Below are 16,659 nucleotides of genomic sequence, written 5' to 3' on the forward strand. Positions count from 1 at the left end.
AAGGGTGGGACCCGCCATCCATGGTTAACTAAAACAGTTATAAAGATAGTATCAAACTTAAAGAAAAAGCCTATAATTGCGCAAAGATGGGAGGCAGGTCAGAAGATTGGGCAGAATATATAAAACAGTAAAGAATGACTAAAAGATTGATAAGGAAGGTAAAATTAGAGTACAAGAGAAAGCTAGCTGGAAATATAAAGACAGATAGTAAGAGTTTCTATCGATATTTAAAAAAGAAAAAAGTTAACAAAGTGAGCGTTGGTCCTATAGAAAGTGAGTCTGGGGAATTAATAATGGATAATAAGGAGATGGCAAATGAATTGAACAGATATTTTGCATCGGTCTTCTCTATTGAGGATACAAGTAACATCCTAGTATTAGCTGTAAGTCAGGAAATGGAAGGGAGGGAGGAACGCAAGAAAATTACAATCACCAGGGAAGTAGTACTGAACAAATTGTTGGAGCTGCGGGCTGACAAGTCCCTAAGTCCTGATGGACTTCATCCTAGGGTGTTAAAAGAAGTGGCTAGTGGGATAGTTGATGTGTTAGTTTTAATTTTCCAAAATTCCCTAGATTCTGGGAAGGTTCCGTTAAATTGGAAAAGAGCAAATGTAACTCCTTTATTTAAAAAGGGAGACAGAAAGCAGGAAGCTACAGGCCAGTTAGCTTAACATCTGTCTGAGGGAAAATGTTAGAAGCTATTATTAAAGATGTTATAGCAGGGCATTGAGAAAAATTCAGTGTAATCAGGCAGAGTCAACATGGTTTTGTGAAAGGGAAATCATGTTTAACCAATTTATTGTAGTTCTTTGAGGGAGTTACATTTGCTGTGGATAAAGGGGTACCAGTGGATGTATTGTACTTAGATTTCCAGAAGGCATTTGATAAGGTGCCACATCAAAGGTTATAGCAGAAAATAAAAGCTCATGGTGTAGTGAGGTAACATATTGGCATGGATAGAAGATTGGCTAACAGGAAACAGAGAGTGGGCATAAATGGGTCATTTTCTGGTTGGCAAGATGTAATGAGTGGTGTGCCACAAGGATCTGTGCTGCGCCCTCAACCTTTTACAATTTATATAAATGTCTTAGATGAAGGGACCAAAGGTTGTATGGTTGCTAAATTTGCTGATGACACAAAGATAGGTAGGAAAGTAACTTGTGAAGAGGACATAAGGAGGATACAAAGGGAGATAGATAGGTTAAGTGAGTGGGCAAAGACCTGGCAATGGAGTATAATGTAGGTAAATGTGAAATCGTCCATTTTGGCAGGAAGAATGAAAAAGCACCTTATCTAAATGGTGAGAGACTGCGGAGCTCTGAGATGCAGAGGTGGTGTCCTTGTGCATGAATCGCAAAAGGTTAGTATGCAGGTACAGTACGTAAATAGGAAAGCTAATAGAATGTTATTGTTTATCATGAGGGGAATTGAATACAAAAGTAGGGAGGTTATGCTTCAGCTATACAGGGCATTGGTGAGACCACATCTGGAGTACTGTGTACGGTACTAGTCTCCTTATTTAAGTAAGGATGTAAATGTGTTGGAGGCGGTACAGAGAAGGTTTATTAGACTAATATCTGGAATGGGCGGGCAGTCTTACGAGGAAAGATTGAACTGGCTAAGCTTGTATCTGCTGGAATTTAGAAGAGTAAGAGGCAACTTGATTGAAAGATATAAGATCCTGAGGGGTCTTGACAGGGTGGATGTGGAAAGGATGTTTCCCCTTGTGGGAGAATCTAGAACTAGGGGTCACTGTTTAAAAATAAGGGGTTGCCCATTTAAGACAGAGATGAGGAAAAAAATTTTCTCTCAGAGGGTCGTGAGTCTTTGGAATTCTCTTCCTCAAAAGGTGGTGGAAGCAGAGTCTTTGAATATTTTTAAGGTAGAGGTAGATAGATTCTTGATAAGCAAGGGGGTGGAAGGTTATCGGGGGTAGGTGGAAATGTGGAGTAATCAGTTCAGCCACGGAGTTATTGAATGGCAGAGCAGGCTCAAAGGGCCGAGTGGCCTACTGCTGCTCCTAATTCGTATATTCATTGTGTTTACATTAGCTGGCTTAACAACAGTGACTATACTTCAAAAATAAATTAATTGGTGGAAAAGGTGGATACAAGAACATATGAAATTATGTGCAGGAGAAGCCCAGCTAGTCCATCAAGCCTGCCCTTCACCACAAGAAGCTGGAGCATCATGACTAAACACGTCCCTTTCCTGTGTAGCCATGTCCTGGGAGAGGCAAGAAGCTGGGAAAAAAACTCAGGTCTGATAAGGAAAAAATACCCTTAAAATTTCCTCTTCGATCCCCTCAGGTGATTAAAACCAGTCCAGGAGATCACATGGACTAAGGTTATTTATAATGCCACTTACCTTTATAGGATTTCTGCCCCAGTCAAGAACTGGTCAGCTCCCTCTTGAAGGCAGAGGGTCAACACCCACCACACCAGCAATGTATACCAGAGGCTCTCAATTCTCTGGGAAAAAAAAGTTGCCTAACATTCAGTCCAGTTTTACTCTTACATAGTTTAAACACATGCCCTCTGGTTCTCCCCAGTCTGTTAATCGGGAATAATCTATCAAGAGGGACCCAAGCCATCCCTTTAACTATTTTATAGACCTCAATTAGGTTATCTCAAGTCTATACTGCCCTAAAGTAAATAAACTAAGGTCCTTGAGTCTGAGTATCTAAAGTTCTTTAAGCTATTGATTGACATAATCCTCAGGAATTTGGTAACCTGGAGTAGAAGCACCCCAATCCTCTATCAAGAAGAGACAATTTTCCATGAATAACTTGTCTATAGTAGTTTTGGTGGAAAGCATACAATAAACTTCACTTATAATTACTATACCTTTCTTTTATATGCTGAGCTGTAAGTTTAGTTTTCCAATGTGCAGTATCTCTGTACAAAGATGTTTTTTGTATCTCTCTGCTTAAAATATTGTATTACTGCCTTTTCTGACTAAACCCATGAAGAACTAATCTTTCCAGATTAATTCCCTACCTTTAAAAGCACTCATCTTTAATGATAAATGGCAGTGAAGGTCCTGATTTTTCTTGAATACCTTCCAGCAACTCAGTTATTTAGAACTAATTGTAGAAAAGTCTGAAAATTGAGCTGTTAAGCTTGACGAGCTGCTTCTATTTGAATAATGTTTGTAAGACCAGTGCAATTGTAAAGTTAGCTGGATCAGGTGCACAAGAAGCTATAGAATGTGGCTAAAGCAAAGACTGTGGCTGCTATTTCTTCACAACAGTTAGGCCAGCATAATACTGGCACACTTAAATAACCGGATCATTTAAAACAAAAGTGTATTTTACTCATGGCTGGGTTGTGGGTTGGGTCCATGAGACGACCAATGGCAATTACAGTACAACACACTTAACATTCAGAACTCTGATATGCTATGCAATGATATGTTATTTATTTTAACAGAAATCATGTCTAGACAAAATCTTTTAACACTAGCAGTTCAACTGAATGAAAGAGTTTTTCCACAATACTGTATTTACACTGGGATTTTTTTCACTTCATTCCAACAATTTTTTTTCTTTAACAAAAAGGAAGCGATTACACCTATCTGATAATGACAGTAAAATACCGCAGAAAACACAGTCACCTGGGATAAAAAGAACTCAACTACAAGCTTCAGACCTAGAACGTTGAAATGATGCCATGAATCTACTTACTACATTTATCCCACACAGAGTTTGTGTAAAAAGTATGTAGAAAAAACACCTGATGATAACAGTCGTTGACCAAGTATGAGAGGTCAATATACAGGTAGATACGTGTCACTCGAGAGAATACCTCTCACTACTGAGACAGGGGATTCTTAACCCCTCTCCATATGCACTATTTCCATCCTATCATGAATATGGCCTCCAGAGTATTCCATGTTACATAAGGCAAGAGTGAAGGTGCATTTGATTTCAAAATGATTCTGGAACAAACTGCGATACATTGGGGCTCTCTACGTAACACATTTTGTTGACCATTTGGTTTTAAAATCACTTCACCTGTTATTCAGGATTGGATATAAATTCAGCAGTTGTGTATTTTTATACATTAAATAATACAGGTATTTAAATTAGCAATGTATTTTATCACATGAAAGAGGGGGATGAAATCATCCCTACTCACAAAAAAGGTTATTTAAAAAGTAAAAAAAATGCACTAAATTGCCATAGTATAAACAATTACAAAATATTTTGATGAGACGAATAGAGCCTTCTTAATGGATGAAAAATTGCAGCAATGTCATTTGGTTGTGACAGTGTTTTAGTTTTGTGACTGAAAAAAGATCGAATGTAAATGTTGCCTTGAAGCAAAAAGAAATGCTGACCTGATGAACAGTGTGAACCTGGTAAGTATTTATTCTCGAGCACGTGAATTTTTCCTGTGCAGCACCGTTATCAAACAAAAATCAATAAGCAGCACTTTAATTATAAAATGACATTTGCTATAATACTTCTCAAGTTGTAGAAACAAGATTTCTTAAGGCTTTTATTTTCTCCTCATTTATTACTGTTGTTATTGTCTGAATTTACCAGATTTAAATACTGGGCTGGTAAATGGTACTTGTGTATGTAGTGATATTTGTGAACATCTGATTACAACCTTGCACTGAGTTCCACTTTCCTGATGGGTACTTATAATTCCCTTTGCCTGACAGAAACTGGGAGGAAGTGGAATTAAAATTGCTGCTCGATTCATAACTTCCAGCCATCTTAATGTTGCTGTTATTTTTTGGGCAGCTGAACTGCCCACTTGACTCAGGCAGCAGCCTCATAGAATTTATGCAAAGTACCACTTTGCTAGGACCTGATGGAATTTTAATAACCTACTGAGCAGGGTAACTGCTGCCAGGCCCGCTGAATAAACCTTGCGGGCAAGAAATGGAGGTTCGTTAAGATAATGATCAAAAGTTTTCTTTGTTGGGCCAAGGGGAAACACAAGGAAAGTTTGGGATGCTGCCACCCCAGCTACCACCACCCCCCACCCCAGTGACTTACTTGGCTGCTAGCCTCCAAGCCACTGAAACCTCATGGGTCAGAAGCAGGTGATGCCCATTTTGACTGTGCATCTAAGCTGCCAGGATGCAAATGAGACCAAGTCAGTACATGGAGCAGGCTGCCTCCTGCAGCTCCCAGGCGAGTATCCGTGTTTCCTGCTGACTTCCCACTGGGAGTTAAAATTTCCCCTCTGGAGTGTAAATCACATGAGTTCTAGAAAGCATACAGTAAATGTTGAAATGAAAAATGATAAATGTTAGAAATAGAAACACAAAGTACTCAAAGGACAAAACGAGTTGCTCAGTATCTGAAAAATCGATTTATATTTTAGCTGTGACCCTTAATCAAGTCTGAATGGGTGACGCCATTTTATAGGACTATAGACTAAAGGAGGACAGGTTAAGAGTTGAATATAGAAACAGACAGATTTATGGCACAGAATGAGACCATCCATCCCATCATGTCCATGCCAGATGAAAAGAACCTATCCAGTCTAAACCCACCTTCCAGCTCTTGGTCCATGGTCCTGTAGGTTACAGTACCTCAAGTGCATATCAAAGTGTTTTTTAAAAAAATGTGATGAGGGTTTCTATCTCTACCACTCTTGCAGGCAGTGAGATCCAGACACCACCACCCTTTTTTTTTTAACCCCACATGCTAACTGAACTGTGATACCTATTTTTATATGAGGATATAAAAATGTGTAATTAGTTATCACTGCATGCTGACTGTTAGTGAGTTGGAATGTGAATCAGACTACTTTAGACATCACATGGTGTACACCCGGAATTAGACTACTCTTCATTTGTTCACTTGACACAACTTGCATTTATATAGCACCTTTAACATAGTAAAACGTCACAAGGCAACAATGAGAACAGGAGGCATAATTGCCCACCTGTATCTGAGATGTTGCCCAGGAGGAGGTTCAGGAGACCCCTGCACAATAATGAATCTCCTGTGGTCATAAGTTGAATCCCACAGAGGCCTGTGCCAATGCACAAACTACTTGAGTTTTTCAGTAAGACATCTGTATCCACTTTTAAACAAATAGAAAAGTTTACATTGCACTTACTTTTAATTTTATATTGGCATATTTACTGGCTGATGTTGAGGGTTAATGTCAAAAATCGACTTTCACAAATCAGAATCCCTTTTATAATTCAATTAGTTACAAAGAATTATATTCAACATCTTTTTTTATGTGTCCATTGATTTTTGAACATAACTAATGAGTTTTGATGACCTCATCAGGGGTATATGCTCAGAGAGGTTACTGAGGTTGACTTCAAGGAAGCTGAACTAACATTAACAGGGATACAAACTCAAGAATAATTCAACATCATTTGTGTGCATTAAACACCCTGAGTACTGTTGACTTCACCTAACTTAGCTGCTACTGAGTTCTACAGTTTGCATTTTCTGGAAATAGCCCAAGATTCAAAGTTTGACCAATCATGCGGCTGATGTGATTGGGTTAAACCTCAATAAATCATCCTGATGGCCTAACAAGCTGGACTTTAAAACTCATCTTGTGATTGGTTGAAAGCCAATTTTAAGTGATGTGGTCCAAGCTCTTAGACAGTGGTTTGGCAGAGGGAGGGAAACAGCCAAGTTTGTGAAGTTAAAAAATAGAATTGTGCAAAAAAAAGTAAAATAGATATTAAGCAAAAAAATTTGATTTTTTTTAAGAACAGCAATTAATGTTACAGCAAAAGATACACCTAATACTGCATTAGAAATATTAATGTGATTTTTGGTACCAGAGTGCTGAGATGAAACTTTAAAAATAACCAGCCCAAAGTGCAAAATACTCACAAGAAGCTGGACTTTTAGTGCTAATTCAGCTCAATCACATAATCAGGCTGAATAGCTATTACAAACCAATGTCTTTGATGTCCACCAGCACAGATTTTTTTTTTAAATGGGACTACTTCATGAATTTGCATGTCATGCTTGCATATAGGAGTCAAATATTCTGTACATAATTCCAATTTTAATAAATATATTGCCAAAGTAAATATCACTATCACTCACAGCTTTGGCAAAACGTTGCCATTCATTTTTGTTCCATTCCCTCCCTTTTCCTCTGGTGGACATTGCCTCTATACTAGGATATGGTTCCACAAGTGGCCATCATTCATATCTGAGCTTCAGCAACAAGTGTTGATGGGCTATGTGAACGCACATACAAGCCTGACCAGATATCCATACGAATATACTAGAATTGCTGGATAACAATCAGCAGTGGGATCCCTGGTCCATTTTCCTTTCCTTAATGTAGCAGCAACATTTTAAGAATGTTTTGGTGGAACGACTGCTTATTTAAGAAGATTGTGAAATCTAAAATTGTAAATAATAAACTATAAAAAATTCTGAAAAGGGGGATGAAATGTTGGGACTAGTGGGGCAAATTCTGAAAACACTGAATATAATACTTTGGTCAGTTTATGAAATGTAAAAATCCTGTAGATGTATATTATTCATTGTACTTTAAAGAAAACACACAGTCTGCAATGCCTTTCAGACAGTAGAAATACGGATTTTTAAAAAAGCTACATCTTAATTCCAAATTTTTTGAACGGATGACTACACAATGTATATAAAATCAGGTATTTGGCTATGAGTCCTGCAGAAGCTAGTTTTACTATTTCCCAAGATAGAAATCTCGTCGTTCTCTTCAGCAATGGACTTCAATATATTGACTGCTGTTTTAGGGATGCGGTGAGTACAAATTGAAGATCTTCACAAGAACAATTCACGAAGAAGAACTATGCTCGACTGTACACATCAGATATTATAACTCCAAAATCTTACAATATTTACATGCTGAAAAAATAACAATTTGAGGGCAAGATATGATAGGCAAAGTTTGGTCTGTTCCAGAATCAATTTGAAATCAAAAAGGCACCTTTAGATTATGAACAGAAATACCTAATCTGACTTCTATACTTAATGTGTCAACAATATATAACTAAATGAAATGAGGTTGTCTGGGTACTATGTAATACAAGAACACTCAAGAGATAATTAATGTTTCCTGTTACTCACCTGATAACAGTTTTGTTCGCAACAGGATTCAGAATAGCAACAAAAAAAGTACAGATTATATATTCAATTAAGCAAATATGCAAACTGTTTACTGCTAAATTATGGATACTAAGCTTAAATTTCCTGAAGCATAAAAAAATGCTGTTTGAGCAGTGGTTTGAAATGCACGAACTTGACAATAGATTGTTATAATTCACATTTCCTTTTTTTTGGAAACTGGAAGTGTTGTCCAGCAATATTGACTGCCAAACACACCTAGCTGCATCAGAAACAAAGTTATGTGTTCAAATAAAACTTACAATAAGGTAAAAACTGACACTTGCAAACATGTGTCAGGATAAAGGGATATTTGCTTACTTTCAAGAAATCCAGTTTTTTAATGAACATGTAAATGAAAATTTAAATACTATGCTTAGAATTTTCTAAATATGTTTGCAGTTTTATTCTAATGGCTACAACCATTATGATTTATGGACTAAACCGTAATAGCATTTACTTGGTACAACTTCTGTTACTATGATCCCTGTCTGAATACACAATGCAAATTAAGTTTCACATATTTATTTCCGAATTTGACGATTAGGGCATTATTTTTTCTAATTGGTTTCTAATATTTTCTTCTCCCAGCTTTAAATACCCGGTGTTCTGCACTTCAGCTACTTCAGACTTTGCACTTGGACAGGGTGTTGCTCTCAGTCGCAAGTAAATGTTGCACTCCAATATTACACTATCAATCCAGTCCAACGCGGTGCTCTTATAATTGAGACTAGTTGGGAGAAATGCTATGTCTTTTTTCTCCCCCAACTGTGTTCATTAAGTTAGGAACAGAGACCTTGGAAACGGAATGCTTTACTGTGCAGTGATGGTACCAATCTCTCTTATAACTTCCTTTACCATTTTAGTCACAGTTTCAGAGGAACACTTTGTTATATTAATAAAAAAAAAATTGCATTTATATACCACTTTTTATGACTGCAGGATGTTCCAAAGTGCTGTACAGCCAATTAAGTACTTTGGAAGTATATTTACTATAACAATACAAGATGGAACAATTTAATTTCCACTACTTTCTTGCACTTAAAGCACTCAAAAATGATTGGCTGAATTAGGTCTAATTAATGAGTAATCTGTTTTCACTGGATTTGATTAACCCAAATAGCAAAGACAAAAGTGTCACCTGGTCCCTTGAATGATCATCCAGTACAGTAGGAGCTATAAATGTAGAGGTGGGACAGTACTGTGTACAGAGGGTTAGTACGCAGAGATTACTGCCAGTGATCAGTTCTGTACTCTAGATTTGCCACATTGTGAATGCCCAATCATAGCTCGAATGACTGGTAAATGGCTGGCCTTAATGGAGGGAGCATTTGAAGAGAGATTTGATTCACTGTCGCTGGATCAAAATCTTGGAACTCCCTCCCTAGCAGCACTGTGGGTGTATCTGCACCAGATGGACTGCAGCGGTTCAAGGCGGCAGCTCACCACCACCTTCTCAAGGGCAATTAGGGATGGGCAACAAATACTGGCCTTACCATTGCTGCCCACATTCCATAAAAAAAAGTCCCTTGTGCACACTTAGGGCTGGATTTTAAGGAGCCCTCGACATTGGGATATGTGGCGGGGGGCGGGGGGGGGTGCTGAAGATGGCCCCAGATGAGGCCCGCGACAGACCTCGATGCCAGCAGGGCCCAGCCCGATCCTCCCAGCGGCAGCGAAGCACTGTGGCAGCCTCCTTGCCGCTGGGAGATGGGACCGTAATTTGAATATTTAAATCAATTAAAATAATTAATTTAAATTAACTTACCTCACCTCCTGATGTCCCACTGCGATCTATGGCCCGGTGGCCAACACTCCCGCACCATCAGATCCCTGTCCAGGGAAACGAGATGCAATACTGGTGGGGAGGGGCAAGCAGGATTTTCGATATTGAATTGCCAGGAGTTATTGCATATCTCGATTTTTTTGGGCCAGAGTCTGTGAACAGTCCAGTAGTCAATATTTTGAGGAACTTTGGAAGTATCACTCACCATCAAACACAGTCTGAGGCCAGTGCTGAGACAAGATGAGGCTGTGCCATGGGTGACTCTTACAATCAGAAGTTTCAGGGAGAATAAAGACAACAAGCAGAGGCAGGAAAATCCAGTCAAACATCGACTTCCTCTGGTTTCCTCTGCCACAGTGCGGGGGGCGGGGGTTGGGAACAGGGTCAAATTAATGTCACCGGTGTAGGGGATAGTGGGAAGGGTTATAGGTTAAAATTTGTTTATTGGGAGAGGGGGAAGGTCAGATGATAAATTGTTTTTTTTATTCATTCATGGGATGTGGGCATCGCTGGCTAGGCCAGAATTTATTGCCCATCCCTAATTGCCCTTGAGAAGGTGGTGGTGAGCTGCCTTCTTGAATCGCTGCAGTCCATGTGGGGTAGGAACACCCACAGTGCTGTTAGGAAGGGAGTTCCAGGACTTTGACCCAGTGACAAGGAAGGAACAGTGATATAGTTCCAAGTCAGGATAGTGTGTGGCGTGGAGGGAAACTTGTAGGTGGTGGTGTTCCCATGCATCTGCTGCCCTTGTCCTTCTAGGTAGCAGAGGTCGCGGGTTTGGAAGGTGCTGTCTAAGGTGCCTTGGTGCGTTGCTTTTGGGGGGGAAGGCAAATAATTTAATTGTTATTGGGGGGGGCGGGGGAGAGCGGCAAAAGAGATGCATTTATTTAATTTCATTAAATCTTTCTTTAAATATTTAAATATGGCAGTAGGGCTAACAGTCCTTTAAAAATGGTGTCAGCGCCTGCACACAGGCAGCTGACGCCATTGCCGGGGACGGACAGCCCACCCCGTCCACGTGATCAGGAAGGGCGGCTGGCCCCGGCTATTTAAATGAGCTGCCGTATTTGGAATCACAGTGACTCTTTGGCTTGCGGCCCATGCGGGTGGGCCGCCATTTTTCTCAGCCGGCTTATAAAATTCAGCCCATAGTGACTAAGCGGCAGTGGCAAGACCGAGGAACAGGTTGCTGTTTTTGTTTCTAGTAAAAACTTGTTTCTAGGGATGTTACAAAAGTAAAAACATACTAATTTGAAAAGTATGTAAAAAAAATACAAATAAATAAAATTTAAAAGTTTATAACTCTTCAAATGTTTGTATGTACAGTATTTTAGATTCAGTGGCCCATGGATTCATACCCATTTACTTCAGTGTCAAACCCAGTCTCCAAGCAGAAGTTTCTTTTGACATAATGATAATCTGGGTTTAAAATTAGCGTCAAAAAAGGAAATAGTGGTGAATACCAAAAGCCCAATTTAGAAAAGTTGGTGTTGGTCATTCTACGCTACTCTCGAGCATGTTAGCTGCTGCAGCAAATATCAGCGCTCAATGTTTGGTTGGGTAGTAAAGGTGCATAGCCTGACGATATCTTTCTGAGTACCTTTTTTTTCGCTTTTAAACAAGTGTTAAACAGGTAGTAAAGCAAAAAACCCAACGACAGAGTGCAAGTGGCAGTTTTGACCATCATTGTTCTACGTCAGCAATAACAACAAATCTTCCCTGCTCAAAAGGCACCTTTCAAAGAAGTGCCAGAGATGTCTCATCAATTTAATTTACATCAAATTAATCTCTTTTTTCTTACAAAGAAGTACAAAGAAGATGATATTGCTCAAGTGTGAAAACCTAACTGTCTAAATTGTTAAAAGTTTCGGTCAGATTCTGCAGAAGGCAAAATGGGAATGTTGTAACCATTCTTTGTACAATCCAGATGTAGAGTTCCAGTATTCTAATGATTAAAACAGAGGATGCAGGAGTAGGTTTACAGTATTTCGATGTTGGATGAAAACCCATCTTTAATGTGTATTGAGTTATGTTGAATATTCAGAAGATTTCCTGAGTTGGTGTGTGACATGGGCCACCGAGCTTGCTTAAAGACGACTGAGCTATTTATTGGGTCCTTCAAGGTAAAATGGGATGTTGTCTGACCCATTTCCATTTGAGAATGAAGGCCAAAATCCTAAAAGAAAAATTAATAATTGTAATAAAATAACAGCATCATCACTGTCAAGTTCCCTGCACAAGCAAGGTACAGCACCATTGTGAGGATAAACCTCAGCTGTTCTGAGGAGTAATACCTAGACAGAATATTGCTGCAGTTTAAGACTGTTGTAGTGTGCATCAAAGAGATAAACATCAACAGATAAATGTTGCCTGCATCCTGATCAAATGAACCTCCTGCTTACTTTAAGGAAAGCAAAAAAAGGGGAAGAATTAAACAGTCACTATGTGCAATCTTTCCTAGGCTGTTCATCAGTTGTACATTTATCAGTCATTTCCTGGCAGAAATCTACTGTCACAGTTTGACTGCATTGTTCAAGTGAGGGCCCCCTTTCTGAGCATGTTCCTTGGTTGAGTAGCCCTTGCAAATTTCCTGACGTGCACACTTCTGCGTTGTGGCTAGGTGACCACTGGTTTTGATGGTGGGACCCTCCTTGCTCCGAGCAGCATTGCATATCATCTGCAGCGCACTGTGTCTTCAAGAACTTCTGCTCTAATCCAGCAGTGGGGAAGGCGGTGCTGCCTATAGCTGCAGGCTCATCCATTGGCCTAAAGACTGGACAAAACTTGTGCAATGACTGTATCTGCTCTGGGTTTAACTGAACATCCCCACACACTTCTTGGCAAAGACATGAGAAGTTATCCCACAGTTCTCCCATGCAAGCATTCAGCTGGTTCCTTTCTGTCAGCAACTTCTCCTTTTCACACAGCTGGGGGAGAAACACAGAAAAATAATAGGTTATGTAATTTAGGCTCTGTACAGTACTCATGCTCTTAAGTTATCTTTAAAGAGGTACATACTATTGTGGCACAATGTCTGGTAAGGTAACACAAAATGTAACCTGAAAACAAGAATCTGAAGCTAAGATCTAAGGTAAACACACTGATTTGATATCTTACAAGACAATAACATATTAAGGGATTGACAGACTGAGATTCATATTATTTGTTATAATCCATGCAGCTGCAGTCATTTAGGGGTGGTTAATCTGTTTTTGGCAAGTTTTTCCCTCTTTAGCAAGTGGCATATTTTGATATCTCCATAGTATTGCTTTAAGAATTCCTGTTCCCGCAGCACAGGGAAAGAGAGAGATTCAAGGAATAATTTTGGGAACAGCACCATCCCAGCCCTCTTTGTGCTCTGAAAGCAGTGTACAGGAATCCTTTAATAGTTGGAAATATGCAGCAGGTCTGGCAGCATCTGTGGAGGGGTTCTGATGAAATGTCAGAGACCTGAAACGTTAACTCTGCTTTTCTCTCCACAGATGTTGCCAGACTTGCTATCTATTTCCAGCACTTTCTGTTTTTATTTCAGAATTCCACTGCAGTATTTTGCTTTTATTCCTTTTAATAGTTATTTGGCTGAATGCATCATCTGGCATGGCAGTAAGTCACACAGATCAAGAAGGCCTGAGGTTTGTGTTGAATTAATTTTCCTCAACAGGACATGAGTAGGATCACTGCCTTTGGAGTTAGTATCTCTGAGATAAAGACGGGAGAAAAATCGGACAGAGTTCCCACCCCTGATTGCTGTCCAGATAGTCTTGCTGAAAGTAAACGTCTGTGGACATTAGGCCTGTACAGCATGGTTTAGCTTGGGCAGGATTGCTTAACTGCAATACAGTCCATGGTCAAATATCCTGTTGGCATTTACTACCCAGGTTCATATATGAAGAATAGCCACCTGGAGGCGATAATAAAGTGCTATGGAGTGCCTGTGGAAACATAGCCCAGCAGTAATCAACAACTTGGAGAGAGAATACTGGGGGAATAAAATAAGGTAATAAGTAATAAACTGGTATATTTCCATTATAAGCAGTCGGCTGGTTTCAGAGTTCAAGGAACGTGGATAGTTGACCTTCTAGAAATGTTTCTCAATATTGCTTAGCTTCAACTGTGAGTGTAGAAATGAACAGCTTTATAATAAAAGGGTGTGCTGAAAAGGAAGAATGTGCAGGGTTACAGGGAGAAGGCAGGGGGGAGTGGCACTAGGTGAACTGCTCATTCAGAGAGTCGGTGCAGACACGATGCGCCGAATGGCCTCCTTCCACGCTGAAACAATTCTGCGATTCTGTGAATAGAAAAAAATAGGATCCACAGGTACAACAGGATGCTAGGAAGAAGAAAATAGCTTGTCAATTCAACAAACTGCCTGAAGCACTCGGGTGGCCTCGATATTCGTGCACGGCTGTTGCCAAACCCTGGAGTGATCATTGCATATTTTAATGATATTCTTACAGCATCTTTACAATCCTTAGTTTTGCTGCCTTCACATTTCCAGGTTGGTCACAATTGTGACAGATCTAGGTCAGGAAATTGTCCATTGCTGGCTTCAGTGCCTCTGCATCTAATTATGTTTCTCAGTGGGACTAATAAGTTTGTAACATTCGTTGAGCCTGAGCTGTAGACCCGCGTCACCAGAATAGATAGCTTCAGAGGTATCTGGGTGGTCAGTAAATACATTTTAATATGGTATTTGTTTGCAGATGTAGGGTTATGCCTGACTACTACACTGATTACTATTCATAATAAAATATAACTATTAACAGTATTAAATAATTCAACATCAATTTCTTTTTATGTATGTATACTAGTAAATACGAAATTGGATTTTTTAAATCAGTCATCCAATTGATTGCGGTTGTTGATTGAATGTAATTGAACTGAACACAGACTATGGGATCAATTTTAACCCTAACTGCCTGGCAGAAAGCCGATTGGTCGTGGAGGTGGGGGGCGGTGGTAAAAGTTAAAAACGAGCAGGTTACTTACCTGCTCAGACTCCGGCCATTTCCAATATTGACCTGCAGGGTTTTGCAAATGGATACGGTGCCAGTCTAAAGCAAGCAAGAGCCTCAGGTGTGTATGTGTTGATATACATTTACGAAAATCAGGGTCCTACGACATCAATAGGACCCCAATAGTATTTAATCGTGCCTGAGCAAGGGAAGCAGTTGCAGCTTTCCTGCTTGGCAGAAGCAGGTTTGCAGCTGGCTTGAAGACAGAAATGGCCCTTCAGGTAAATGCAAAACCTTCCGTTGTGGGATCAGAAGGAGCAGGAGTTCTCCTCTGGGCCTCAAGGAAAATCACATCCTACCCTGCCCAAGATTCCCCTTCCCCTTTTTCCTCCTGCAAGAACCACCCAAAAGCCAAACCCCAGCAATTTTCCCAAAAACTGGCAAGAGGCCAAAGGAACACCTGATCTTTGTCCGCCGATAGCCTCTCTGCATCCTCTTTATGCATGTTTCAGGCAGCAAGTGGACTGGAGGCATTTAAGTGAATCCCAACAGTTAAAATCAACATGGCCTTCTTGCTGTCGCTGTTACTGAGCTGGAAACCCAATCCTAGTTAAAACCTACTCTTTTGTATATTACACTAAAACTTAGTGCAAATGCCTTGTTTAATTAAATGAAAGAATATGGCTGAACAGAAAGTAAACTTGGTGGTGTTAAATGGAACACCAAGATGCTGTAGGAGGTAAGTGGATGAATATCACTGGTATCCACTTTTATTTGAAAAAATAAGCTAACAACATTCATCTCAGCTTCTATCATGTCAGGTATTGGACACCACTTTTTGAAGGAGGAGGAGAAGAAGGAGAGTTTTTAATTCTCTATCTTTTGCATTGCTCGAACCATCGGCAGGATTTAACCTTAGGCGGATGGGAATTCACCACCGACGTAAAAGTTGGTGGCGAACCCGCTTCCGCCTGGCCCGGATTTTCCGTCCCGCATTTTACGGGTCCCCGAGCTTTAATTGTCCCAAGGCGGGACTTCCACCCGCTTGAGGGATGAGGTCCCGCCTCAGTGAACTGCCGGCCAATCAGTGGGCCGGCAGCTCTTAGTCCCAGCAGCATCATCGGGAGCGGCGGCCACTGTTGGGACAGCAGCCCAGCCGTCGCCATGGAGCCAGGAGGGAAGGTAAGTTGGGCATGCCTCACCAGTGAGATCGGTCGTGCCCTGGCGAGGCTGGAGTGGTCGTTTGTTGGGGGGGGGGGTGGGGGGGCGTCTTGGGAGGCAGGGTTGGCCCACAATCGGGCACTCTGTGCCCAACTGCCATGGCCCCTCCCACCAGCATGCAGAAAGGCCGGCAGCTATCGCTGGGCAGCCTTTCATGTCCCCAGCACACCCGCTTGCCATGGGTAAAATACCCGTGCCACTTAAGGGCCTTGATTGACCTTGGGCGGGCAGGCCGTTTCCCCCACCCACCACCCCCCATCTGACCACCATAAAGTTGACCGGAGGTGGGAGCGGGGCGGTTAAACCTCCCGGAGCCTCCCGCTCAATTTTACACCGCCCCCATCTTCCCCCACGCCACCATCCGACCCTCTGGGCGCGGCGTAAAATTGTCTCAGTTACAATTATTTGTCAATTATAACTTTCAGCAATCTAAGCCATTCCTTTTCTAACTATCATATACTGCTCTCTCTCCGATGATTGCATGATGCAAATATCTCACTAGACCAGTGTTGCTGATGTCAGAGAGATGAAAATAGCAATCTTAGCAATGCACTGCACTTCAGCAAACAATTTGCTGGCCCCAATCCATCAGCACTGGC

General features: G+C 40.7%; 1 protein-coding gene across 5 annotated transcripts in view; it reads right to left on the reverse strand.

Moving 5' to 3' along the window:
- Positions 1–3,257: 3,257 nt before the first annotated feature.
- bach2b (BTB and CNC homology 1, basic leucine zipper transcription factor 2b) overlaps positions 3,258–16,659 on the reverse strand; it is a 372,434-nt gene continuing 359,032 nt past the window's right edge. For all 5 annotated transcript variants that reach the window (XM_068025758.1, XM_068025753.1, XM_068025757.1 and 2 more), the window contains one exon: positions 3,258–12,811. In XM_068025758.1, coding sequence (XP_067881859.1) covers positions 12,326–12,811 — 486 coding nt within the window. In that variant the 3' untranslated portion in view covers positions 3,258–12,325. The remainder of the gene's footprint in view (positions 12,812–16,659) is intronic.

This window comes from Heterodontus francisci, chromosome 3 (genome assembly GCF_036365525.1).
Source record: "Heterodontus francisci isolate sHetFra1 chromosome 3, sHetFra1.hap1, whole genome shotgun sequence".
NCBI lineage: Eukaryota > Metazoa > Chordata > Chondrichthyes > Heterodontiformes > Heterodontidae > Heterodontus > Heterodontus francisci.